This window comes from Notamacropus eugenii, chromosome 4 (genome assembly GCF_028372415.1).
Source record: "Notamacropus eugenii isolate mMacEug1 chromosome 4, mMacEug1.pri_v2, whole genome shotgun sequence".
In the NCBI taxonomy this organism is placed as follows: Eukaryota; Metazoa; Chordata; class Mammalia; order Diprotodontia; family Macropodidae; genus Notamacropus; species Notamacropus eugenii.
Genome location: NC_092875.1, coordinates 79,078,542 through 79,104,714, shown reverse-complemented (window position 1 = coordinate 79,104,714; position 26,173 = coordinate 79,078,542). Strand labels below are relative to the sequence as shown.

Here is a 26,173-nt window from a genome sequence, read left to right as displayed (position 1 = left end):
TTCTAACAGTCAGTCATTTTTACTAGAGGAAAGTCTGACCTGTCTGGAGAGGACAGCCTACCATACAGGACCAAGCTGCTGGGGCTGATGTTTTAGCTCATCATCTTGGTCCTCTAAAACTATCAAGCAAACCTCCTGGGGAAAGATGCCCCCCCACCTACAAAGCAACCCTGGCTTTCCATATGCACAGGGAAACAAATGGAGGCTTCCCTCTTTTTTCTGAAGCAGGAAGTATGGGGCATCCAGGTCCTGGAGCAAGAATGTTTTAAGAGATAATCAGATGATTACTCAAAAGGGTAGGAGCACATTTCACACACACACAGACACACGCACACACACACATGCACACACACAGACACGCACACACAGAGACACACACAGACAGACGCACACACACACGCACGCACACAGACACACACACACACACACACACACACACACACACACACACACACACACACACACACTTCTGTGAACGAAGCTAATTATAGGTGAGGTGACCTGCCAGTTGGGACCAGACTCTGGAGCCCAGAGGCTTTGCCCTCAAATCCATGAACTTGGTTTTTTTGTGTGATATTTTAATAATTATGCTTGAATTAACTGATTTTCCCTGTAACCCTCTATTTTATGAATTTAAAAACATAATTCTGAGAAGGGGTCCATAGGCTTCACCAGACTGACTACCAAGTGGGTCTGTGACCCACAAAATAATTAAGAACTCCTACCCCTAGAGGGAGATCTGCAAATGAAGAGGTTTATGAGCAGTTTACTTTTTTCATTTGGATTATTGATCTGAACAAGGTAACTTTGCAAATGGGTACCTCTAAACATAAGAGGTAGCTGCTGAAGTTGCTTGCTGACTGGTCTTTCCACTCCACTGTCTTGTGGTAGCTTAGTTTATTGGCCAGTGCTGGACTCTAGGACCATGTAGTCCTTTCTTACATCTGTTACTGTCTTGGTGATGGGAAACGTTAGGGTTTAAAGTCTAGGCTGCTTGCTTGGAGATCGCCCTAAGGAATTGTGGTTACTTCTTAGGATGATATAATTATTATATAATTACTTCCTAGTAGTGATAGTGTTTTATTCTTGTTGAGTCACTCACAGTGCATAGAAATAAAACCCATTTCTCATGGATTCTGACTGCTGAGCACACAAAGCAGGGCCCCAAGGAGGGGAGTGGACATAGACTAGAGAAGGGAACTTGGGTCTTTTCTTCTGGATTGTTGGAGATTTTAAAGCTTGAGTCCTGGGCTAAACAGAACCTTTTCCCTGGTGTTTCCTCCTGGAAAGAAAAGTCTCCTGATAGCTGAGATTTCCCTCTAGATAGAAAATCATCTATAGTATTTGCATATCCTTGGCAAACTTAGCTCCCTTCCCCTTGTAGGGTGATTGTTCCAAGATAGTAATGTCAGCCTCGATCTACACTGTCTGTGCATCTCATGCAGACATCTCATGTAACTGACAGCACCACCTATCACTTTCCCCCCTCCTGCCTAGGCACTTCTTTGTGCTGAGGCCAGACTGATTGTTTTGGGTAACTTACTCCCCCTCATACTGGCAACATAATTGAGGTTCTGATTGTGCTGCCAGGGAAGGCCCGTTGACATTGTCCATAAAGATTCCTTAGCTCTGACATAAGGAGCTAAGACACTGAGGATCTTTCATTCCCTGGGCAGTTGTCAAGAACTTTCTGGAGTCAATGACCATAATGTTCCTAATGTCAGACTTTTCTCTTTCTCATTTCTCTCTCCACATTCCATCCCCAGGAAATATGTTTCCAACCATTGGTGATGTTCATCTTGCACCATTCACAGATGAACAGCTCTACATGGAACAGTTTACCAAGGCCAATTTCTGGTGAGTGCGTTCCCCTCTCTGAGCTTTGCCCTGGTGGCTTCCCGAGGCCATGGCCAAAGCCATAGAGCTTGAGAACTGTCTGCAAGCTGGGGAAAGTCTAGCTTTTCTTAGCCTCATACTTTGGGGATGCTTGGGCATGGTGGTTTTCTGTTTCCCAGGCAGAGCTATCCTTACTTTCTAGATGTACTATTTTTGGTCTCTTGGGCCTTGTTGATGGGTTGGACTAGGTGACCTCTAAGGTCCTTTGGGCCCCAATGTTATAACTATAATAACAGTTTTTATTGTCTGCTGGTATAGGCTGAAGGAGCTCTCCCTTGCCCATCTCATTCCCACCCTTCCTGTCTTCTTTATCTCTCCCAGGAAAAGCTCTGGCTCAAACCTCCAGCTGAAAAATATTGAAAAATATCCCAAGATCGGCCTCTTTAGGGGTAGTCGCCTACTAGTTTGACTTCTAGAATAATTATGACTTCTTTCCTGTATACGTGTCAAACATTTTTCAAATTGCCCTATCCTCTGAACAATTAAAAAGTTAGACTTAGTCTTTGGAAGCATGTCTTCTAGAGAACAAGCAAAGTGCTCATCCTAACAGGTTGGTCAGCTGATTCTTGGTGGGGGTGGGCCTCTCCTTGTCTTTAGGTATCAGCCATCTTTTCATGGAGTTGACTTGTCAGCACTTAGAGGAGCGGCAGTAGATGAGTATTTCAGACAGCCGGTGGTGGTAAGTATAACCCAAAGTATTTAGCATTCAAGGCTAGAGGAAGGGTGGGGGGTGGAGATGAGGCAGTCTGGCCCTCCACCCAGCGTTTTCATGGAAGATTTGCTCTTTGGTTTCCTGCTGAAGCCTTGATTCCAATGATAGCCTATCAGCCTGAGTTTTTCAGAGATTCTTGGTGCCAAGACTCCAGTTCATTGGCGTTCTTACAGTGCTGGGCCTCCAGCACCAGGTGCTTACATTGAGCAGCTTCTTCCTGCTTCTTTTGTCTTCTGCAGCCAAGTTAACTCCGCTCTCTTTCTCTCTCCAAGGACACGTTTGATATCAGGATTTTAATGGCTAAGTCAGTAAAATATACAGTGAATTTCTTAGAAGCCAAAGAAGGCGATTTGCACAGGTACTGTTTGCTTGTGGTTTCTTGTGGATTGTGGGCTGGGGGGAGTAGGCATGGGTTGGAGCCATGAGGCTGGAAATCCCCCAAGACCCTGGGACTCCCCATGGAGCAGATGTATCTGAGGCTATCTGGCTGTCCTCCTGAAGAACTTATATCCACACCCACTTCTCTGTGCTTTAAAAGCATGGTCTCAACCTCCTGCAAAAGCAGGAGAGTACACATCCTCTACTCATGTTGCTACTTGAGATGTATTGTAATTCCCATCAGCAGTTACTCAGTATCCCTGGGCACTGTTGTAGGGGGTAGGAGAGGTTGCCTAAAATGTATCACTTCACAGAATTTGCCCAGTGCTTTGTCTCCTGGCTTCTTCTCTTTGCTATACTCAGAGAAATGGGGGAACTGGGGCAGGGGAAAACTGGGGAACAGAGGGAGCTCATGGACTTATAACTTTTTCCCATACACTGTATTAAATCATTAGAATGGACTGCATGTTTGGTAAAAGGGGAAGGTGTTAGTTATCCTGAGTCATCCTGTTGGGGCCTTCCCTTAGGCTGTCGCTGCTGCTGCCTTTTCTGCCTTGCCCACTGCCTGCCAGCCCTCCAGAAAGAGGACCTCAGGGATTGTCTTTCCCTGAACGCCAGCTTTGCCTTTGTTAACAACTTTACTTTACTCTGTTTTCCAGGATAGAAATCCCATTCAAGTTCCACATGCTGCACTCAGGACTTGTCCATGGCTTGGCTTTCTGGTTTGATGTAGCCTTCATTGGTTCAATGTAAGTGATGGGGGAAATGTACAAAGACTTGGGGCCTCCCACCAGATGGAGCCTAGGGTTTGTAGAACAGACCCCAGCGCCAGCTTCCTACCCTGTGGTATTCACCTGCATGTCCATCTTTAGTTACCTTGCCCTTGCCCAGGGGCAGTTGTCTAAGGTCTTAGACAAACCACAGAGGATGCTGGTTTGGTCCCAATGCTATACTGGGATCCAGGGAAAATAGTCTGAGGGACCCTTAAGGGAAGAGCAAGGTTTCTTTTCCCTCCCCTGCCTTCTGGCTTCCATTCTCAGCAATGATGAGTTCTCCACAGCGTCAGGAGCTTGGATGAGCTTCTAGATGCTGGTTGGGTGTGTGTGCTCTCACATGTGTGATCATGTGTGCCCGTGTGTCTGGGGCTAAGACAGATGGAGGAATGTCTGGCTTCTCCTTCTGTCTCCTTGTCTTCCTCCAGTCTATACTGTGTCTCTTCATCTTCCTCAGCCTGGTGTCTGATGGAGATGACATATGTAGTTTCATCTGAGACCTCACCACAGCCCAGGCTCCTGTATACCTGAGCCTCTCAGCTGTCTGTGATGCTCTCGTGTATTAGAGATGCTCTTTCACTGTCTGTTCCCACAGGCCCTCTTGGCCATTTTCCCAGCTTGTCTTTGCCAAAACAAAATTATGACTTGGCTTGCAGAGAGATGAAGCAGCACTCTCAAAAAGGGGCAGTAGCTGGACACTCTTGGAATCAGGGGCCTGACGCTCTGCCACTGCCCTAGCTCTTGGTCCCTTTTTGTCACTGGTTCTTAACCTTTTGTGTGTCGTGGCCCTTTTGGCAGGTTGATTGATGTAGCCCATGGGGCACTTCTCAGAATCATATTTTAAAGAATTCATCATTGACAGAAATAGTAAATTTCAGTTTAGTGAAAATAAAGATAGAATTTTTTTTTCCATTCAAGTTCACAGACCTCAAGTTAAGACCCTACTTTAAGTCCTTTGCTGATTCCCAGTTTCATGACTGGAAGCTGCTCTGAATTTCTCTCTCCATTCCCTCCATGTCTAGGCACATAGTGTGCAGGGTCTGGGGGAGTGAATGGTGCCCACCCCCCTCAGCACCTCCTGTCTCCCTCTCATTAACAGAATGACAGTGTGGCTGTCCACAGCACCCACGGAGCCTCTGACTCACTGGTACCAAGTTCGCTGTTTGTTTCAGTCGCCGCTCTTTGCAAAGGCCGGGGACACGCTCTCAGGGACATGTCTGCTCATCGCCAATAAGAGGTGGGCCCTGTGGGACAGGAGGCCATTGGAAGGAGTGAGAAGTGCTTCCCCAGCGACAGCACAGCAATCAGTCACACAGTGACCTCCTCGTTCGCTTCCCTGTGTGCACATATCCCCATGGATCTTCTCCTCTAGGCCTAGTGCTCCCAGCTTTTTCATCCACTCCTCAAGGAGTACAGTCTCCAGCCCTCAGCTTCATCACCTACATCTTGTCCCAGAGCAGTTAATCCTCAACTGAGGGATGGGAGTCCCTGGCCCCCAGGCTCAGTTCCACGCCTCCCATCCCCATCCCCTCCCCAGAGTGACACACATAACTGGCCTTCCTCATAGCACTATCTTGGGAGTCTCAGAGACTGCTGACACTGAGAGGAGACAAGCATAGCCAAGCCCTTCCTGGATCCCACAGAGAGGAGCTCTGGCAAAATTCCAGGTTTTTTCTGATTGGCCCTGGGATAGGTGATAGCTGGAGAAGGAGGTGGCAGAGTAGATGGAGCATCAGGTTTGGAGTCAAAAAGTCCTGAGTTCAAATCCTGCCTCACACCTCATTGTTGTTAGGTGGTCCTGGGTGAGTTACATTACCCGTATCAGCCTCAGTTCTCTCATATCGTATCATATCATATCAAATCAAACAGTACCTAGCTCACAGCCTTGTCGTGAGGATCCAGTGGGATAATTCATGTAAAGCTCTTTGCCATCCTTAAAGTGTTATAGAAATGCTGTTAGTCTTATTTATATTATCATCATTTCTCTGTGTTGGTGAAGAACAGGTCCTAGGCTCAGTTCTTCTAATAGCTGAGTTTCAGTTTAATATCATTGGTCTAGCCTGCTTTCCTATGGGCCATCCACAGCCTGTTCTCAGACTTGTCATGCAGCTTTTTGGGCAGAAAGGAATGGGGGCATTTAGAAAATCAATTCCTTCTGCATCCAAATCTTCTCAAAGGGAAAAGCAGCCCAGGAGCACCCTGTGTTTGTGAGGACTCCCATATTTCCACTAGGGTAGGCTCCTCAGAATATTGGCTTGCCCAGGGTGACTGTGCCTGAGGTTTCAAGCTAAGAGAATTGTTTCTAACACCCACTCGTGGTAAAGGGCAAAGACTGTCCCCCAGCCATCCTGCTACTCCCCTAGGTCATGGCCACCGTGTAGGTTGGGATCTCTTGAGGAGAGACTCCAGAAGTGTCTGGGAGGAATTGTAAGATATAACATGAACAGTTTTTGCTTTTGTTTTTTACAAACATCTCTCTCCCATGCCTCCTTAAAAACCCTGTGTGCTGTGATTTGTGATATCCTGGGAGATGGCAAGAAGGAAGAGCAGTTCTGGTCCTAAGCTACCTGACTTCAGGAAGCCATGACTGAGCCTCTGGGCTTCCTGTCTCTTCTCTTTGCAGACAGAGCTATGACATCAGTATTGTTGCCCAGGTGGATCAGACGGGTTCCAAATCTAGTAACCTCCTGGACCTGAAAAACCCTTTCTTTAGGTAGGTTGGTTGGGAGACCACTTGACTATGAGTGCAGAAACCCTCATCAAACCTTGTCTAACTTGAACCAGAACTGTTATCTCTACCTCCACAGCATGCCTTCCGGCCTCTGCTTAAGGACTCAACAGTCCTCCCTTCCCTCAAGCAGCCTGGTTAGTTGTCTGAGAACTACTCAAAAGTTCCTCCTTTAGTGAACTCACATTGCCTCTGTTAATTTCTACCCATTTGTCTTTATCTTTCATAAATTAACCCCTGAGCTAAATATGACCAATTCCTTCAATCAGTCCTCTTTAAATAATTGTTTAGAGACCCATCCTCATTACCCTCCTACCCCATAAAAGGTTAACCCTCTCCCTGATATTCCCCCAATTCCTCACTCTGATGCGACACCCAGCCCCCTTCCCAGGAAACGCCTATGGAGCACCCTAGCAGCTGTGGTCTGCTCTTCTGGCCTCCTTAGCTGTGCACAGCCCCAAGAAAGGAGCTTCTGTAACCCCTTGGGTTTCTGCCAGATATACAGGTACGACGCCATCTCCTCCTCCTGGCTCTCACTACACATCTCCGTCTGAGAACATGTGGAACACAGGTGGCGCCTACAATCTGAGCAGCGGGATGGCCGTGGCTGGTAAAGCTTCTTTTCTCCCCCCTCCCCCCTATCCCAGTCCTTCCCCAAGCCAGGCAGCTCCCCTCAAGGTGTTCATGCCCTTTTCTAAGAATGAATACCTCTGCGTGTGCTCTGAGAAAGGAAAGCATGCATCAGCAGATGGGGATGTTAGAAGAAGAGACAGGCCACCAGATGCCCTGGGAGGCAGCTGTCTTCAGGCAGATACCCTAGGAAAAGCCATCATGACAGTCTGTCACAAAGGAGCTCTGACATGTTCTCTCCCATCTCTGCAGGGATGCCAACAGCCTACGACCTGAGCAGTGTTATCACTGGTGGGGCCAGTGTCAGCCACAACAACCTGATCCCTTTAGGTTCGTGTCTTCTTGGGGGTGGGAATCACCCTGAGTCTGAGGATGTGGTGCAGGGGATATGGACATCACCCCTTGGAGTGTTGCTTCAGTCATAAGGGCAGGGACTGGGGCATAGTCTCTGGAAAGAAATCAGTGGCAGCTGACAAATGCTGGATGGGATGTGGGGCCTGTCGCCAGCCTCTCCTTCCTCTGCGGGCCCTTCAGACCAGGACCCACAGCTCTCTTGCTCTGCCATCTCCTGTGTTGTGCCCCTTTCTCTGTGCCCCCAGAGGTTGCTGAGCAGTGTGAGGAGGGGTGTTTTGAGTGTGTACCCTTGTGTGTGTGACTCTGAAGAATCCCGAGATCAGCCCAGCATTTGTCACCCTGGAGCCCTTGGTCCCCTCTGAGCTCCTGCTCATTCATAGTCCCACTGCTGGGCACAAATCAAGTGTGGTTCCTCGACCTTGGTCTGCTTTCTTGGACCAAGGAATGAGGCGCCATCCCTGTGCCCCAGGGGTGGCCGAGACGGCCCGACCAGAGCCCTCAGCCAAGGTGCTGACAGCATTTCCCTTTCCTTCCCTCTCCCTGCGCAGCCAACACTGGGATTGTCAATCACACTCACTCCCGGATGGGCTCCATTATGAGCACAGGGATTGTCCAAGGTAACGTGGCAGTGCCCAGGCAGGCAGGGAGTGTGTGTGTGTCCCCGCCTCCCCATCCCACCCCCAGGGTCTTGAACTGGCTGATGCTTGAGCTCTTGTCTTCTTGGGCGGACCCCTGGGCCAGCCCTCTCCCTCTGCTTCTCTGTCCCCCAGCCTTGCCTTTGCTCTCTGGTGGGGAGGGAGGTCACCAAGCTCAGAGGTGGGGGTGGTTTCCATAACATAGAGCGCCTCAGGGATAAGCCCGGCAATCTCCAACTGGAAATGGAGCCCTCAGCAGCCCCTTCCCTCCTGGGCTTATGACCTCCAAACCTAGTCTAGGCATGTAGCACACAGGCCAGCCTCCAGTGCCAGGGCAGGGTGGGACCTGGCTGCATGGGCAGTAGTGCAGATGTGGAGGGAGCTGAGTTGGCATCATGTGATCCAGGTCTTGTCTTCCTCTTTTCCAGGCTCCTCCAGTGGCCAGAGCGGAAGTGGCTCCAGCACTCACTACCCAGTCAACAGCCAGTTCACCATGGGGGGCCCTGCCATTTCCATGGCCTCCCCTATGTCCATCACCACCAACACAATGCATTATGGGAGCTAAAAGTCCACTTCTGATCTGAACTGACCGCACCAGGAAACCAAATGAAGATTTCCCCTTCCTCCCACCTTGGTGGACTGTGCCCTCTCCCTAATCCCTGCCCTAATAGGGCAGTTTTTACCCTTGTACCATAGAAACAAACACCCAGTCAGCTCCTTCTTTGACATGGGGACTTGTACACTTTTTTTATGAAATGTTGACACCTCTGCGTCTTGGCCCCAGCTGAGGCCCTGAGTGAGCAGACGAGTGAGCGTCGCTGTATTTTACAAATTTTCCAAGAGATCATGTAGTGGGAGCCATTGCTCCCTCCTATCCCCTCCACCCTTGGTTTGGCATCTTCCTGAACAGCTATGTGTGGGAAGCCAGACTCAGGTATAGACCAGTGGCCTGTGGGGGGCTGTGCTGAGTGTTGAGGGTTGGGGGGAGGCATAGCCCCAGAAGTTTCATCACCTTTGCCTTTTTCCCTTTAGTCAGAGATCAACCATGTGACCAGCTGCAGGGACTATGAAGCTGCCCCCCTAGCCTTACAGTGTCTCCCCAGGCAGCCCCCCCTTTGGATGAAGGGGAGGGCAAGAGTGGGGCTACAGGGGGGTGGCAGGTGGGGGTTCCTCCTGCATCTCTGGGTCCTTGGACAGGATCAGCGTGTGACATGCTGCTTTTTTTAATTTTATTTTTTTACAAAAATAACCAGTGTCAATCCACAGACTCCAGAGGCCAGGCTGGCCTGGCACAAGCATTAGCCAGCTGCCCCTACTGATAGACTCAGAAGATCACGGGGAAAAGGGTGTGGTGGGGAGGGAAATAGGGCAGGGAGGAGGAAGAAAGTCCCTGCTTTTGGCATGGCTGTCTAGTTGAGCGTGCCCCATATGACAGAGGCCTCTATACTCAGTTGGGAAAGCTGTGGCCCAGGGCCCGGGTAGCCTTGCTTCTCTGGGGAAGTCTGTGACCCCAGCACCAAAGGGTTCACCTCACACTTGAATGTACACACCAGCCCATGGCTGTCAGAAACAGCCTCTTCTCCCCTCCCAGCTCTGAGTGAACCATCACCTCTTCCTGCTCTCCTGTCACCTGTGACCCCAGAAGACCTTAGACAATTGTTCTTTCCTTCCTTTCTCCCTAAGAACAGGAGGGGACTGAGGCTTTGGCCAGTGCTACCCATTTGGGGGTGGGGGTGGGGGTGGATTAGTCAGTACTGGCAGAACAGAACCTAGGTTTGTTAATGGACGACCCTGTTTTTCTTTGTAGTTCGCATTAGGCCTGTGTATTCCCTGTATCTTAGTGTAGCCTCCAACCCTCATAGTGTGTCATTTTTGTCCCTTCCATGGGTGCCTGGTAAGGGACCTTGCAGGGATTCCTTCTTAGGAAATAAAACCAGAAATGAGTGTTGTATCACAGGCAGTTTTCTTCAACTCCAGCCTGTCCAGGCTTTTAGTCCCCACTAATAGGACAGAATGGGGCCCCCCTGAAGCAGGAGGGCCTGCAAACTCACGGACTCCCTCCCTTCTGCCCCATTTCAGTATGTAAGAGAATAAATCAATTTTACCCTGGTAGCTTTTCTGTTCACTGGTTTCTCACAATGGAAGTGCCCAGTATGCCCATAATTCCAGTAGGCCCTAACAAGGACTAGAAACCTTGTACGCAGATGAGAAGTTCCATGTTTATATAGTCTCTTTAAATCACATTTGCATAAAAAAATAAACTTTTTGATTTGTAAGAACTGTCTTCAAAGCAGCAGAATGAACAGTGACTCAGCAGGTGATGGCTCCTTCCATCACTGGAGATCACCTGATGACCAGTTGGCAGGTGGCAGGTGAACCCTGCTCTGGTTGTTTCTCCCCCAGGATGACTAACGGTACTTGATCTTGTCAGCTTTCCCCAGCTGCTAAAAAAAAAAAAAAGTAGAAACTAAGTGGAGGGATCCCAAATTATGTTTCTGCAGACCTGCTTGCTCTGTGAGCAAAGATCCTATTAAAAGGGGTGTGAAGCTAGTCTCTCAAGGAGTCACCTGTGAAACTTCTGTCCCTCCCCTGGGGGGGGTTTGCTTTGTGACCACATCTCTCCTTAGATGATGATTATTCTGCTTACCTCTTCTCCTAGGAGGCTGCAGAAGTCTTGGAGGAGCCAGGTGGTGTGACCTGGTGGAGTGGGGCTTGGGTCACAGGAACGGACCTTGAAGGCAGGAACTGGAAAAAATATAACTAAAGCAAGAAGTCTTGAGTCAGTGCTGAGGCTACAGGCCATTCCAGCCTGCCAGTTCCTCTATACCCTAGACAGCTGGTGCTACCTTGCAGCCGATGGCCAGGAGGCCGTGGAGGGCAACCATGACTGTAAGCAGCACAGCTGATACCACCTTGGTGTCTGAACGGACGAGAGGCCAGAAGGTGAGCAGGAGCATAGCCCCTGAAAGTGACACAGCCGTGACCCCAAGAAACCACTGAAGCCCCGAGATAGGGATCAGCCATAAGACCTGAGAGGGAGAGAGAGAGGCTATAGACTTCTGTCAGTATCTAATACCCCCAGCCCAGCCCCCAAGCCACCCTCACCACAGTCGGGATGTAGATGAAGAGGGAATATCCGTAGACACACACAATCTCCAGAAAGGTGTAGCAGCTCATGTGTTCCCTGACCCCCTTGCGCCACTGCAGAAAGCCCCATAGTGCCGTTGGTACCAGCCATGCGTAGCAGTAAATGGTGATCCCTGCAACAGTAACTGGGAGAGAAAACCCAAACCGTACCTGCTAAAGGCCAAGTAGCCCTCTAGTGCCCTGCAAGGGCCCCAGAACAGGCCCCAGAACAGGCCCCAGAACAGGCAGGTCTGCTGCATCCTTGAGCAGGCTTGCTCACCTTTATGAAACTGTGGGCTATAAGAAAAGGAAGAGTCTCTCCAGTTCTGCAGCAGGGTGGCCAGGTTGCTGCTCACAGCTAGTGTAAAGGCCAGTGTGGCACATATCCAGAAAGGCCCTAGGGAAGGAGTGGAAATAAAGTGCAGAATGTACATTAGATCCCTGAGAACTGCACCTCCCCAGCCCAGACAGAAATAGATCTGTACCCTGCCTCTAATTTCAAATCCTTTAGTTAGTGGAATTAAAACAGCTTTACCATATAGGTCTGGATGATGTCGAAGACGGTGTCTCACAAAGTTCTGGCTAGGAATTGGCAGCACTGAACTTCTGATCCTCTCCAGCACCTAGGATGGAAAAAAAGCACCCACCCACCCACCCACCAAAATCAGAACACTTAAGTGCCTATTAACATGTAGGGAGGTCATTGCTAGTACAAGGATGAATAGAAGTCCCTGCCTTTGAGGAATTTCATCAGAGGGGATCTATGTATACAAATAAGCACAGTATGAAGCCATAGCCTATCATGATAAGGACAAAAGGTGCATCCAGAAAGAGAATGTGTGCGTGTGGGGGGGATGTTGGGAAGGATCATTTTCAGCTATGTGGATCAGGAAAAGGAGCAGGGAAAAGAAGGTGGCACCTTCAGTACAAGCCTGTTGGGGGTAAGTGCACAAATACCAGCGGGCTTGATCAAAACAAATAAGCCTTTATGTTCTCCAGAAGCCAGTAAGGAGGGGCCTTCACTTTCCCACCTTAAGTGTGAACTAGCCTCAGGCCTTCACCTGATGGGTATCCACATCAAAGAAAGACTGGTGGTAGCTGAAGGTCCAGAAGTTTGGAGGTTGTTTCTCACCCCCAAGCAACTATAAGAGAAATGGTCAAAGGTGTGTCCTCTGAAGGCTCCCAGCTGGGTAACATAGAATTTCCAGGAAGGCCTAAACTCACCTGAGTCTGATCATTCTCTTCCAATTCTCCATCTTCTTGGTCCTCCATGTCCACAGCCAGGCTCACATGGCTCTGCAGTTCCCCAAGACTGGAGACGGTAGTAGCCCCTGGTGTCTCAGCCAGCAAGTCAGCAGCCATCTCAAATTCTGTAGATGTGACCAGTCCCATCCAGGCGACCCCTCCCCCCAAACTAAGAGCTGGCCATTGGTAGACCACCCTTCAGGTGCCCAAATTCTAGACCTCCATTCACCATGCCAGCCAGCCATTAATCTGTCCTTCCAGTTCAGATATGGAGTTGGGGATGAAGAGGAAGCCTGCCTGACAGTGCTGGGCGGGGGTAGGATGGGGAAGGTCCATGCAGGACAAGAGCATCAGCTAGGTAGCAAAGTGGACAAATCGCTAAGACCGGAGTCAGGAAGACCTGATTTCATATTTTGCCCCTAACACTTACTAGCTGTCACCCTGGGCAAGTCACTTAACCTGTTTGCCTCAGCACCTACCTTCCAAGGTTCAGAGAACCAAATGAAATATTTTTAATTAAAATACTTGGTACGGTGCCTGGACGTAGAAGGTGCTATAGAAATGTTAACTACTATCACTAGGAATAACCTCAGGTCTGGGTTCCAAGACGGGGCTGGGGAAGGGAAGGTCAAGGACAAAAGGTCCCTTGCGGGGGCAGGAAAGACGGGGATCTCTGAGGGAAGAGAATAGGGGTCTGGAATGCCTGGGGAGGGTCAGGGAGAGAAGACGGGTCCGGCGTTTGGATGGTCGGGGGAGGAGGGGTTGGGAGCTGTTCACTCACCGTGGAAGGTGAGCTCTTGGGGCGCAGCCATGGCCGGCGCTCTCACCACATCTCCAGCCTTGCGCCCCTGCGGAGACAGGTCGGGGGGTCAGGCAGCAAAGCCCCTCCCCCGGATCTAAAGCCTCGGGAGCCCGGCTTACTCAACCCACCCCTCCAGCTGTCGGCCAGCTGCGTGGAACGCCTCCTCTACGCCTGCGCCAGCTGGATCCGGGTCGAGCCCACTTAGTCCGAGGCAGGGGAGACAAGGCTTACCGCTTGCCCTGCCTGTCCTCCTCCGCGTGGTGGCGCTGCTTGTGGACGTCCAGATGGTACAGCCGGGTGCCGGGATGCTAACACTCTTGTCACCTTCCCCCGCCGCCCCCTTCTACACGTGAGCGCTTCCCTTATTCCCCTCCGGTGGGGAATCGTTTCCGGTAGCGCCTTGGCTCGAACCCGGTGACGCTGCAGTGTCGCGGCGAGGGGAATGTTTCCTTCCGGACCGTGGGGAAGTACGGAGCAGGAAGACGATGGTGGCCGCCGTACTGTGGAGGAGAGTGTACTCTAGCGGCGCCGCCGCCGGAGCGGGAGCGGGCCCCGGCGGGGGCGTAGCCAAGCGGCGCGTGTGGGAGCGGCTGGGTGAGTAGGGCCGGGACCGGGGGGAGGCCGGGGCCGGGGGGCCGACGTCCCGGGCGCTCACGCCGCCTCTCGCCCGCAGGCTCGTGGGTTCGCGGGCTCCTGCACGACTACGCCGAGGCGTGCGCGGACGCGGCGGCGGCGGCGCGGGAGCGGCCCGTGCGGGCGGCGCTGTACGCGGGGCTGCTGGGCGGGGCGGCCGCCTGCGCCCTTCGCACCCCGGAGGAGGCGTCCTTCGAGGAGGCGCTGCTGGACGCGTCCGGGACCCTGCTGCTTCTGGCGCCCGCCACCCGCAACCCCGGCTCGGAGGCGCACGTGCAGCGGCTGCTGTGGCTGCGGGGCCGGGGCCGGCTGCGCCACGTCCACCTGGGCCTGTGCTCGCTGCTCTACGAGGCGCCCTACGACCCCGAGGCCAGCCTGTACCAGGCGCGCTGCCCGCACCTGCAGCCCCGCTGGGCCGACTTCCCGGGCCGCGTGCTGGACGTGGGCTTCCTGGGCCGCTGGTGGGTGCTGAGCGCCAAGATGCGCGACTGCGACGTCAACGACGACGAGTTCCGCCACCTGCCGCCGCACCTGCGCACGCTGTCCGAGGACCAGCTGCGCTCCGAGGTCAACGAGTGGCTCTTCAGCCAGAAGTACCTGCCGGCCGTGCTCACGGAGGACCAGGTGGACCAGGCCCTGTGGGAGGAGCAGGTCCTGCAGAAGGAGAAGAAGGAGCGGCTGCTGCTGAGCGAGGCCGGCCCCGAGGGCGTGCCGCGCGCGGGGCTGAGCGCCGAGTGGCCGAGGGAGGGAGCTTCGGTGAAATAAACTGGTTTTTCCTCTCTTCTCTCTTTCCCATCTTTTTTTCCCTTAAACGAGTTGGTACAGTTTGGTGCACCAGGTAAGTGGAGTTGCTTTGGTTGTCCTTAGGGACAATCCAGGTTCTCTGGCCCCTTTCTTACCAGTCAGTTTGGAGGAAACCAGCTGCCGCAGGAAGATGGTCAGACGCAGAGCTCTGTATCTTCCTCCTCCCCGCCACTGCCTCCGACCCTCTTCAGGGTCTTCATTGTCATCAAGGCTACCAGCACCCTCCCAGTCGCTCAGACTTGTCCTCCCCTCCCCCCCCAAGCCAGTCATTTGCTCAGACCTCTTGCCTTCTTAACCTTTATATGTCTCCTCTTCCCTGAGGCCACTGCCACCAGGTAGAACAGATTATCACCTCAGGACCTGACTGCTGCCCCAAGTGTATCCCGACTTCAGTCAGTTCTCTACTCAGCTGTCACTTGGATCTGTAAGTACAGATCTGACACTGTGTCTCTCACTTACTCTCACACACGCTCCTCCCTTGCAGTAAACTCCTTTGGAGTCTTCGCTTCAAGGAACAATATTATAATTCATTGTTTGGCTTCTAAAGTCTTTCATAATTTGGCCCCGTCCTACCTCTTCTTATACCGGTGCTTGGAGCTCTCCTCACTCTCTACATCTCCTGGTTTCTCTGACTTCCTTCAGGTTCCCCGTTGTCTCCTCCATTAGACTGAGTTCCTTGACAATAAAGGCTGTTTCTTGCCTTTCTTTGTATTTCCAGCCTTAGCACAGGGGTGGGGAACCTGCGGCCTCTAGGTCCTCAACTGCAGCCCTTTGAATCCAAATTTCACAGAACAGTTCCTTTTATTAAAGGGCTGCATTTGAGGACCTAGAGGGCCACATGCCACTTGGAAGGGCACAGGTTACCCACCGCTGTCCTAGCACATAATAAGTGCTTAACACATACCTGTTGACCAACTCCTCACAAGTTATGTTGAGCTGGTGTTCAGTCAGCCAGTCAAGAAGCATTTATCTTTACTATTTGATAAGCGGGACTGTGCCCAGATGCTGGGAATACCATGAATGGCAGAAGACAGGTTCTGTTTTCAAGGAGCTTATGGTCTACTGCGGGGAGATAACTTGCAAATGACTATGTAAAAACAAAATGTATGCAATGTAAAGGAAGTGATTTCTTAACTAACGGTTAATGGAAATAATGACAAATGGAAGTGGTGGTTAAGCACCGGGTGGAGGCAGACCGAGAAGGGTCTCCTGCAGAAGGTAAGATTTGAACTGAGCCTTGAAGGAATCTAGAAAGCAGAGATAAGCATCCCAAGAAAAAGACTTTTTAATTCCTCAGGTATGATCTTAGGCAAACTATCTGGTTTCCCAGGGTTTCAACAGTGAAGGGGTTATATACTACATGATCTCTGAGTACTCTTCCAGATTTCAGCTCTCTGCACAACACTAGAAGCAAGAACTTAACCCCCTGAGTACACCATTATCTTTTGAGATAATCTCTTTCAAAGACAGATAGTGCTAACATTTATTCTGACTGTTTATGCATTTTCTTGACCTTTCCCAGGAGTCATTATATGCCTCTACTTTTAAGTACCATCACTATTTTCCTTCTGTTTTAACTAGAAATCCCAGCAGAGGGTAGTAGAGATTCAGGGAAAATCAGTTGTACCTAGGGTTACTTTACCATGGAAGCTAATTACTTCTTAATGGTGTGTCTTTATGGAGCCATTGCTACTGCTACCACCTGCTGGGAAGTTGAGCTGGCTTAGAGTGGGGTCTGCCCTGGGAGTCGAATGGGAATTTAGGTGAAGTGAGAACTATTTATACAAAGTAAACATAAAGTGGTTCTAGAAGGAAGGCTTTAGATAGCAAGGGGCATTTGAAGGGAGCTAGGGTTCCGGATATGGGGGGAATAGTCTAAGCAAAGATGGGAGATAGGAATAGAATTTTGTGTAAAGAACAGAAACTAGGCCAGTTTGACTATAATGTAAAATCAGCCTGGAAAGGTCATTTGAAACGAGTCAGTGAAGGGCTCTGAAGAACCTGTCCTCGAAGCAGCAGGGAGGCACTGGAACTTTTTGAGCAGGAGAATGATGTAGTCAAAGCTGTGCTTTAGTAATATTACTTAGTATTTATCTAGGGGGCAGTTGGAAAAGCAATCAGCCTGTCTGACTGTACCTTTGTACTATACCTTTGTCAGAGTTGTCTCTATGTCATCTTCCTTGAATGGATGAAAAGTATTTTTTTAAATTAAATTATTTTGTTTTCAGTGTTCAACATTCACTTCCATGTGTCTTAGATTTTTTTCTCTCCCTTTTCCCCCTTCCCTCTCCACTCCCTCCCTGAGATGGGCGTACAATCTTTTTTTTTTAATTAAATTATTTTATTGGTTTTCAGCATTCGACAGTCACTTCCATATATCTTGCATTTTTCCTCCCTCCCTTCCCACTCTCTACCTGAGGTGGCATACAGTCTTATTTGTAAGTCCTACACATACTTTTCTATTCAATACATGTTGCATAGAAGAATTAAAATGAATGGGAAAAACCATAAAATAAAATGAAACAAAAACATAATACAAAAGTAAATGGTCTGTTTCTATCTGTGATCCAATTTCATAGTTCTTTCTCTGGATTTGGAAGGTGTTTTGCCTCGAGTCCATTGGAAATTTTTTAAGTCCTTGCATTGCAATGAAGTTCGAAGTCTACCACAAAAGTTCCTCATACACTGTGGTTGTTGCTGTGTACAAAGTTCTCCTGGTTCTGCTCCTTTCACTCAGCATCAGTTCATGTAAGTCTTTCCAGGCCTCTCTGAAGTCTTCCTGTTCATCATTTCTTATAGCACTATAGTATTCCCTTACATTCATATACCACAACTTTTTTAGTCATTCCCCAGTTGATGGGCCTCCCCTTGATTTCCAGTTTTTGGCTAGAAAAAGAGCTGCTATAAATATTTTTGAATATGTGGGACCCTTTCCCATATCTATGATATCTTTGGGAGAGAGTCCCAGAAGCAATATTGCTTGCTGTGTCAAAGGGTATGCACATTTTTGTAGCCCTTTGGGCATAGTTCCAAATTGTTCTCCAGAATGGCTGGATCAGCTCACAGCTCTACCAACAACGAATTAGTGTTCCAACTCTCCCACATCTTCTCCAGCATTTATCATCTTGCTGTTTTGTCATGTCTGCCAATCTGACAGGTGTGATGTACCTCAGAGTTGTTTTGATTTGCATCTCTCTAGTCACTAATGATTTAGAGCGTTTTTTCATATGATTATCGATAACTTTAATTTCTTCCTCTGAAAACTCCCTGTTCATGTCCTTTGACCATTTATCAGTTGGGGAATGACTTGTATTCTTGTACATTTGACTCAGTTTTCTATATATTTTAGAAATAAGGCCTTTGTCACAGATACTAGTTGCAAAAATTCTTTCCCACTTTTCTGCTTCCCTTGAAAAGCATTTATTATGCACTTATTAGGTGTCAAGTATTGTGTTCAGCACTGGGAATGTAAATGCCAAGATAGCCCCTGTTCTCTGGGAGCTTGTATTCTAATGGGCAACACTACCCTTACAGGAATGGTGGACCTGGATAGTCAGTGACATAAAGGAATAGATTGACAGAGCCTTTCTAATAGCTGTACAGTATTAATAATAGCAGTTTGCAAAGTGCTCTACACATCTCATTTTATTAGTATTGGTTTGATGGTGGTTCTAGATAAATAAGTATGTGAGAGGGCACATATATGGACAGCAAGGGAGCTGGCAAGATGGCTAGGGAGGCACGCACCATTGAGTATAGAGGGGCTCTGAGCTGGGTGTTCCAGAGCTAAAAGGGTTAAGTCCTCTAAGACATGATTCCTGAAGGGCAGGGTTCAGACAGAGCAGCACTAAGTGCTCTTAGCTTAGTGTTGTGGGTACATGCTAGGCACATAACAATTATTTATCTATTTATTTTCAGTTCCTTTTTTTTAAAATATTTTAATTTTTTTCCAGTTACATGTAAAAATAATTTTTAACATTCATTTTTAAAATTTTGAGTTCCAAATTCCTCCCTCTCTTCCTCCTCTGTCCCCTCACTAAGCTGGCAAACAGTTTTCTTTTTTTGGTAAATAGTATTTTTTCCCCAATTACACGTAAAGATAGTTTTCAACATTTATGTTTTATGAGATTTTGAATTTTAAATTTTTTCTCACTCCTTACTTCCTCTCCCCCCTCCCAAAACAGCAAGCAATCTGATATAGTTTATACATGTGCAATCATGTAAACATATTTCAGCATTATGGTTGTGGTTTGTCCTTCATTCTGGAAGAGGACTATGGCATCAGGGAGAGTACATAATATTTATTGACTGATTCGAATTAACTGAGGCTAAGAGAAAATTTGGACCGTGTTTTATAGCGTCCTTGGGTCCTTTATAAATTATCGAGCATGTGCTTGTGTATCCTAAATGTGGGCTGGACAGTACATTTGACGTTGGCCACTGTCTCGTCTTCTGCTATCTACTCTCTACTCTTCTGTCCTAGGTTTTCATGATGCTGGTTTTACTTGATTCTCCTCCTGCCTGTCAGGTCACTCCATCTTTTTTGCTGCTTCATCATCTGTGTCACACCCCTTAACTGGCTGTACTGGAGCTTCTGTTTTCTCTCCACAGTCTTGGCCTTGTGACCTCCTCAACTCCCATGAGTTTATCATCTTGATGCCAGGGATTCTAGAACTGATACACCCAGCCCTTCCTTGTCCTTGAGCCCCAGCAGCTCATCTCCAGCTGTCCATGTCCCACACTGAGTTTTTCTTTCCCTTCCAAAAAGGCAGTTAGGAGCTTAATAATTGCTGTTGAGGCCACCGTTGTCCTTGTGGGCCCTAGATTCAAAACTTCAGCATTATCTTTAACTCCTCAGTCTTAACCCCACAGACCCAGTTACCAGATGTCATCTGCTCTATCTCCATCCTCTCACTCACACTTTCTTCTCTTTCCTCACATGACCACCATTAGTATCTTATCTTATGCCCTTAGTACTCAGCAGTTAGGTGGTTGCAGTAAATAGAGTATTGGGCACTGGGGAAGACCGGAGTTTGAATCTGGCTTCCAACTTCAGTTGTGTGTCCTTGGCCAAGTTTGCTGCTGTTTGCTCGGCTTTCTCAACTGTAACATAAGGATAATAATAGCACCTACCTCCTTCCAGCCATAGGTTTTTGGGCAGATCAAATGAGAGAATATCATGTACTTCTCACAGTGCCTGGCACATACAAGGGCTAGCTATTATAGTATTACTATCACTTCTTCCCTGGACTTATTTTAGCAGTCTAATTGGTCATCCTCAGTCTCTTCAGTCATCTTCAGGCTCTCCCCTCTAATTCAACTTAAGCATAGCTTCCAAAATGATTTTCCTAAAGTACAAATCTGACAGTGTCTTTGCTCTACTTTGTGAGCTCTAGTGGCTCCCTATTGCCTCTGAGATCAAACATGAACTCCTCTCTTCAGCCTTCAAGGCCCTTTACAGCCTGATCCCGGCCTACTGTCCCAACCTTAGACTCCTCTGCAGCCTGTACCACCCAACCAAGCAGGCCTTCTTCCTCATCTTCACATGGCCTCCTCCTCTCCTGGCTTGGTAACTCTGCACTTGCTATATACACCTGGCCTAGGATGCATTCCTTCCTCATCTCGTCCCCCACCTTAGAATTCCTCGTTTCCTTCAAAACTATTTAAGCAATGCCTACATCCAGCTGCTATTGCCCCTCCTCACTTGGCCTCATTTGTTTTCATATGCTTGTTTACATAAGGACTGTTTCTCTGATAGAATATATGCTCATTTTTGTCTGTGGCCTCAGGCCCAGCACAGTATCTAGAAGGTGCTTAATATATGTTCATTGGTTGATAAGTGAAAAAGGGAGTAGAGCTGAGGTTTAAGAGTAACCAAAAACACTTACTTTTTTTCTGCCTTATGTAAAACTTTGTTGGAATGCAGCAGGCAGAGATGTTCCCCTCTCCGAGAGTTGTCTAGCCCTTCTCTGTATCTGACAGAGGATACAGAAGGGGTTATGGATTTCCCTTTCATCAGTTTTTTTCTTCTCCCATTTTTCTGTACCATGATCATCCTTGTTCCTTTCTTTAACTTTTTTGTGCAAATGTGTCTTTCCTTTCTACGAATAGGAGAGGTTTTAGAGACTGCAGTTTGTACCTCTCACCCTCTTCATCACTCTATCTCTATTTCTGTGTGTCTTTGTGTCTGAGCTTGAGCTCTCTGTCAGAATCCCTGGTTTCCTTCAAAACTCAACTCTTTCTTGGGGAGGCTTCTCCTGGTCTGCCCTAGTTCCTGGTGCCTTACCCTCTAAGGTTACCATGCATCTCTTTTGCATATGTCTTTTATAAAGTTATGAATGTACATGTTAATATTAACTAATATTTGTAGAATGCTTTAAGGTTTATGGAGCACTTTACAAATATCTCATTTGATCCTCACAACAAGCCTGGGAAGTAGGCACTATGTTTATCTCCATTTTGCAAATCAGGAAATTGAAGTCACAAAACTAATAAGTGTCTGAGCTTAAATTTGAACTCAGATATTCCTGACTTGAGGTCCAGCCGTCTCTCTACTGTGTCACTTAGCTGCCCATTAGAATATACACTTTTTTCAATATAGTTAAACAGTTTTGATTTTGTCTTCATGCTTAGCACAGGACCTGGCACATAGTAGGAATTCTGTAAACATTCGAATAGCTGATACATGCTAAAACTTTGTCTATAAACAAGTTGGAAGAAGAAAGCGCAGAAATTTAGCCAGTTTGTATCTGAGTCACATGGAGCAGGAACTCCTCCCAGGGTTAGCCCAGCTCCCTCGTATATCATCTGCACACCCACATTCGATGGTGTCCACATGTCCTTTGTTCAGATCTTCCCAAGAAGCAGCTGCAAAACTTGGAGACCAAATTGTAGTGGAAGCCAATGTCAGAAGTCTTGCATGTATGGGCAGGCCTAAAAAGAAAACATTAATGCAACCAAGGTGAGCATTACTTCAGCACCAGAGACCCTATGTGAGGTCATTTGAATGCAAAGTCAGAGGATATTCAAGATCCTGAAGAGATGTTACTTCATCCTGCTCCTGGGTCTAGGTAGATAAATAGTTTGAGAGGCTAGAAGAGTTTCTGCAGATTTTCAGTAACCATTATATAATTCAAGCTGGGGAATTTCTCTGTCTCCCTTTTGTCTTAATCTCTTTTGGTCCCAGCTTAACTGGTTAATTTATATTCTCATTATTTGGAATTTTAAAAAGTTTTCTTTGATCTCACTCATGCCAACACAGATTAATTTACTGCCTTGGTTTTCCAACCAGTCTGACTCACGCAAGTAGAGGGAGGCTCACCCTTAGCATAGTGACCCCAGCAGAATTGAAACATTCTCAACCAGCCCAAAATAGCTCTGTTGTTTGACAGCTAGAGTCTAACTGATGTCACTTAGCCTTTCCAAAAGACTGCTGACAGCCATGCTCGGTGGGAGCATTGTGACAAAGAGCCAGTCAAGGCTATATCACAAGAGAGTTTCTTTAGATACTTAATAAATGTTTAAGTGTTAGAGGGGTTTCCTAGAACCAGAAATTTTTCTTAAAGAATAAAATTCATAAACTAGAAAATCATCAGCAAGGAGGATTATTTCCATATATCGAGTGGATAGAGTACCAGGTCTGGAATCAGAAAGACTTGAGTTCAAATCTGGCCTCAAGATATACTAGTCTTGTGACCCTGTGCAAGTCCCTTAACCCTATTTGCCTTAGTTTCCTCTTCTGTAAAATGGGCTGGAGAAGGAAATGGCAAATCACTCCAATATCTTTGCCAAGAAATCCCCAAAAGAGGAGCTGAAGAGTCAGACATGACTGCAAAATGACTGAACAACAAAACATGAAATCTCTATGTATATATAGTTTATTCTTTTCAACATAGACTAAATTTAATGTGGTACTAAAAGCATTACCCTGCTTGCCTAAGTTCTCCTCTGAACTCCCCTATATTAATCAACAGGACCATCATCCTAACAATCTCCCCAGGTCTATAACCTTCAGGTCATCCTTGGCTTCTCTCATGTCACACATCCCATCTGTTACTAAATCTTGCCATTTCTACCTGCACAACATCCCTCCTCTGCTCCCCCCACAGCCGCCTTAGTTCAGGCCATCCTCATCCCTCCCTTAGATTATGGCAACAGCCTCCTGATTGGTGTTCCTTAACCTCCAGTCTGTCCTTCATTCAGCTGCAAAGTACTTTTCCTTAAGCACAAATTTGACCTTGTAAGTAACTCTAGTGCCTCCCTACTGCTTCTAGATGACACACTTCCACTTGACATACCATCTCTTATTTTCTCATCTTCCCTGCCTTGTAGACATTTTCCTGGACTGTATTTTCTCCTGACCTCAGAGAATCCATTCCTTCGGCCCCAACATGTAGCTCAAATGTGCCTTCTATGGGAAGCCTTTCCTGACCTCCCTATCTGCTATTCCCTTCCATCTCAGACTAGGTTGTGGGCCACTAGGTGGCACCATAGTACCCAGAACCAGCCCTGGAGTCAGGAAGACATAAATTTAAACCTTGCCTCGTATACTTAGACTTACTAGCCTTGGCCTCCTGGGCAAGTCACTGAACCTTTTGGGAAATTTTTCCTGAGAGCAGCCTTCAGCTGGCATCTTCAATTTCCACCCATTCTTCTTGGTTCTTCCAAGTACTTCTGATTCTAAGACATTGGGTCTGTTTTGCTTCAGAAGAGGAATGAATAGTCATTACAATAACAACCCTTTTATCTGCCGTAGAATCATTGATTTAGAGGTATGAGGGACTTAACTTTATTTTTCAGATCAGGAAATAGGCCCAGAGAATAGAAGATGCCTGACTACATTTAGAAGACAGAACCAGGATTGGAACTTTGATCCTGCAACTTCTGTATTCACATCCGTGATTCCTGGCACAAAGGAAGTTCTTAATAAAGATTCTTGATTAATTGGGGTATTTTTGCAGATAATCAGAATTTGGCCCTTTTAAGTTCATTATCTTTCTTCTGAAAAACTGTCAAAATACTATCCCTAAGGCACAGGTCTAAACATGTTGTTCCCTTACTCTGCTATCTCAAGTGTCTCCCGTTGACAAGGGTAGAAGAACAAATCTTCAGGTTTGTAACTTCTGTCTACCAATCAATCTTTGTGGCCTTATTTCTTTCATTCCCTTTCACACCTGCACATTCCAGACAAAATGAACCTATTCCCCAAATCAAACCTTTTTATCTCCCAGCTCCCTGAACCATGTCCCTTCTTCTCTCTTCCCATCTTACCCCCGTTCCTGGAATGGACTTCCTCCTCATCTCTGTCTCTCTAAATCTTCATCCAAGGCTCAAGTTAGGAGCCACCTCTTACATGAAGCCATATCCTGCACTCTTACTCCTTTGTCCTTATATTTACAATTACGTTACTGTATATCTCCTCCCTCCTCCCCCCCCCCCCGTGCAAAATGCGAAGGAGGAAGGGATTGTTTCCTTTTAATATCCCTAACAAGTGTATGTTGACTGGAAGCTTTATTTTAGCCATTTTTGAATGGTTTTTGGATTCTCTGCCTTAGTAATCAATGGCTTTTTGCTCAATTCATTCATTCAACAAGGCTTTGTTAAGCACCTTTCTTGTTCCAGGCACTGTGGATACAGACAAAAATGGAAAATGTCTTTGTTCAAATACTTAGATTCCATTGGAGAGAAACAACCTGTATGTAGAAAAATAAAAAAATACAAGCCAGGTTATCAACCTGGGAGAGGGCACTGGCATCTGGGGTGGGGAATCGAGTAGGATCAGACTAGACTTCTGGCCAAAAGTAGCACTTAGCCAAGGGGAGGAGGGGGAACATCCCAGGTATAAGCCTTTGCAAAAGTCCTGTAGTTGGAAATGGAGTGTTGTTGGGGGTTAGTAAGCAGGTCATTTTGGCCAGACTAGAGAATGCAGAAAAGAGATTAATATGCAGAAAGCCTGGAAAGGTAGTCAGGAGCTAGATTGGGAAGGACTTTTACAGTCACCTCCAGAGGAGTTTTTATCCTCAAGACAAGAAGCCAGTGCATGTCTTTGACCTAAGAAGTTAGGGAGATCCATTTGGCAGCTGTGGGGAACAGAGACTGGCTAAAGGAAAGGCTGGAGGTTGGTAAACTTGTTGAGAATTAAATAAAAAGGAATGGCTCTGCAGATTGACAGCAGTGCCTTCTGGCTGCACTGGGCTCCCCAGGACTTAGTGCTCTTTCTTTGAATTCTTCTGAGCTACTGGGGTTTTCATACTGTGTTTCTTCTCTCCTCATTTGACAACTTCTGTTTTCCTTTTTTTCTTGTAGATATTATCTGCTCCTCCTACACACAGTTCCCACAGCCTTTGCAATTCTTTCTTTGTTTATAACTGCTGTCAGGTTTAACTTAGGCAGAACTAAAGGGTGAAAGCAGTGCCTTGTATCTAGTATGTATACCTCAACATATTTTTAGTTGAATTGAAACCTGATAAGTATGGTTAAAGTTGTCCCAGAGACTCTAGGTCTCAATAGAAGTTAAGGGTGTGGAATTTTAACAACAGTTTTCCTTGAGTCTCTTTCTCTTGATTCAAGGGTATGGGCTGAGTCTCCTAAGAAGTTACTCCCCATAAATGGGGCATGATGGACCACTTTAGTGTAATAAAAGGTAAGCTGAAGTTCCAGTAAGAGGTTGAGCCTCTATTTTCCAGCAAAACTTGAACAAACTAGCAAAAAGAAACCATAATTCATAAGAAGTCTGGATTTTCTTTGTGCAAAGTGGATAGGCCCACTCTGGCGGTCAGATTCCTGAGATCTTAGTTTTGGAAGGTTACAGGTTGTATTACATGGAGGATTTTCTCTTAAACACAGTAGAAAATTCAAGATAAGGTTATTGAAGGGATTGACAGGAAATCAGTTTATCAAATCAAAAAGGATCTCTGAAGGAGTCAGGCCAAATCCCTTTTTAAGGAAACAGTTTTAGAATAAGACAACATTCTTCCATGTGGAGGTGTGCCCATCTCATTGCATTTGCACGCAGAAATGAGATGTTTTTGTTTTAATTCCAACAAGTTGTTGATAGTTGATGGGTCTTTACTTGGGGTGGGGGGTGGGATGGGGGTAGGTGGAGGGTGGTAACCAGCAGCGTTACAGAATTGATTTTAGATAGATGATTTAACTCAACATCAATAACAATTTCAATTAAGTGTCTCTTCTGTGTATTTCATTAAAATTTAATAGGACAAGTATTATCAGCTCATTAAATACCAATTGATTATTGAGCACAATATCTATGAAACTCTTAAAAACTGTGATGGTTATGAATCTCAAATGCCACTAAATAGGTTTTAAATTATTAATTCATGCTGAATTATTGCATAGTACATGCTGCTGAAGGAAAATTAATTGCTTATTTAAGACACATTATGTTACCAGAGAAACTTTAGTGAGGTGTGAAAATACCCCACACAGGAATACAATTTT

General features: G+C 47.1%; 3 protein-coding genes across 14 annotated transcripts in view; 2 read left to right on the top strand and 1 right to left on the bottom strand.

Annotated features, from left to right (window-relative positions):
• CARM1 (coactivator associated arginine methyltransferase 1) overlaps window positions 1-10,218 on the top strand; it is a 47,843-nt gene extending 37,625 nt beyond the window's left edge. Inside the window, exons 7-16 of one of the 2 annotated variants that reach the window (XM_072602335.1) lie at window positions 1,767-1,857; window positions 2,494-2,575; window positions 2,881-2,966; window positions 3,646-3,735; window positions 4,859-4,996; window positions 6,383-6,472; window positions 6,985-7,097; window positions 7,370-7,447; window positions 8,020-8,088; window positions 8,535-8,832. In XM_072602335.1, the coding sequence (XP_072458436.1) occupies window positions 1,767-1,857; window positions 2,494-2,575; window positions 2,881-2,966; window positions 3,646-3,735; window positions 4,859-4,996; window positions 6,383-6,472; window positions 6,985-7,097; window positions 7,370-7,447; window positions 8,020-8,088; window positions 8,535-8,671 (974 nt within the window). In that variant the 3' untranslated portion in view covers window positions 8,672-8,832. Of the gene's footprint in view, window positions 1-1,766; window positions 1,858-2,493; window positions 2,576-2,880; window positions 2,967-3,645; window positions 3,736-4,858; window positions 4,997-6,382; window positions 6,473-6,984; window positions 7,098-7,369; window positions 7,448-8,019; window positions 8,089-8,534 lie in introns of both variants that reach the window. The other variant, XM_072602336.1, reaches the window with a different exon arrangement.
• Window positions 10,219-10,311: 93 nt separating this feature from the next.
• Window positions 10,312-13,640, bottom strand: YIPF2 (Yip1 domain family member 2). 11 transcript variants are annotated; one of them, XM_072602337.1, is made up of 10 exons: window positions 13,511-13,640; window positions 13,259-13,325; window positions 12,457-12,602; window positions 12,294-12,374; window positions 11,768-11,855; window positions 11,513-11,629; window positions 11,212-11,378; window positions 10,953-11,135; window positions 10,754-10,866; window positions 10,312-10,550 (listed from the first exon to the last, which is right to left on the bottom strand). In XM_072602337.1, the coding sequence occupies exons 2-9, from the start codon at window positions 13,287-13,289 to the stop codon at window positions 10,762-10,764; spliced, it is 918 nt and encodes a 305-aa protein (XP_072458438.1). In that variant the 5' UTR covers window positions 13,290-13,325; window positions 13,511-13,640; the 3' UTR covers window positions 10,312-10,550; window positions 10,754-10,761. The 11 variants fall into 11 exon arrangements, with proteins under 11 accessions (XP_072458438.1, XP_072458439.1, XP_072458441.1 ...); XM_072602338.1 differs by having other exon boundaries at window positions 10,312-10,547; XM_072602340.1 differs by having other exon boundaries at window positions 11,215-11,378.
• Window positions 13,641-13,748: 108 nt separating this feature from the next.
• Window positions 13,749-14,693, top strand: TIMM29 (translocase of inner mitochondrial membrane 29). Its single transcript, XM_072602349.1, has 2 exons — window positions 13,749-13,873; window positions 13,953-14,693. Exons 1-2 carry the CDS (start codon window positions 13,765-13,767, stop codon window positions 14,675-14,677), a joined length of 834 nt encoding a protein of 277 aa, XP_072458450.1. The 5' UTR covers window positions 13,749-13,764; the 3' UTR covers window positions 14,678-14,693.
• The last annotated feature ends 11,480 nt before the right edge of the window (window positions 14,694-26,173 follow it).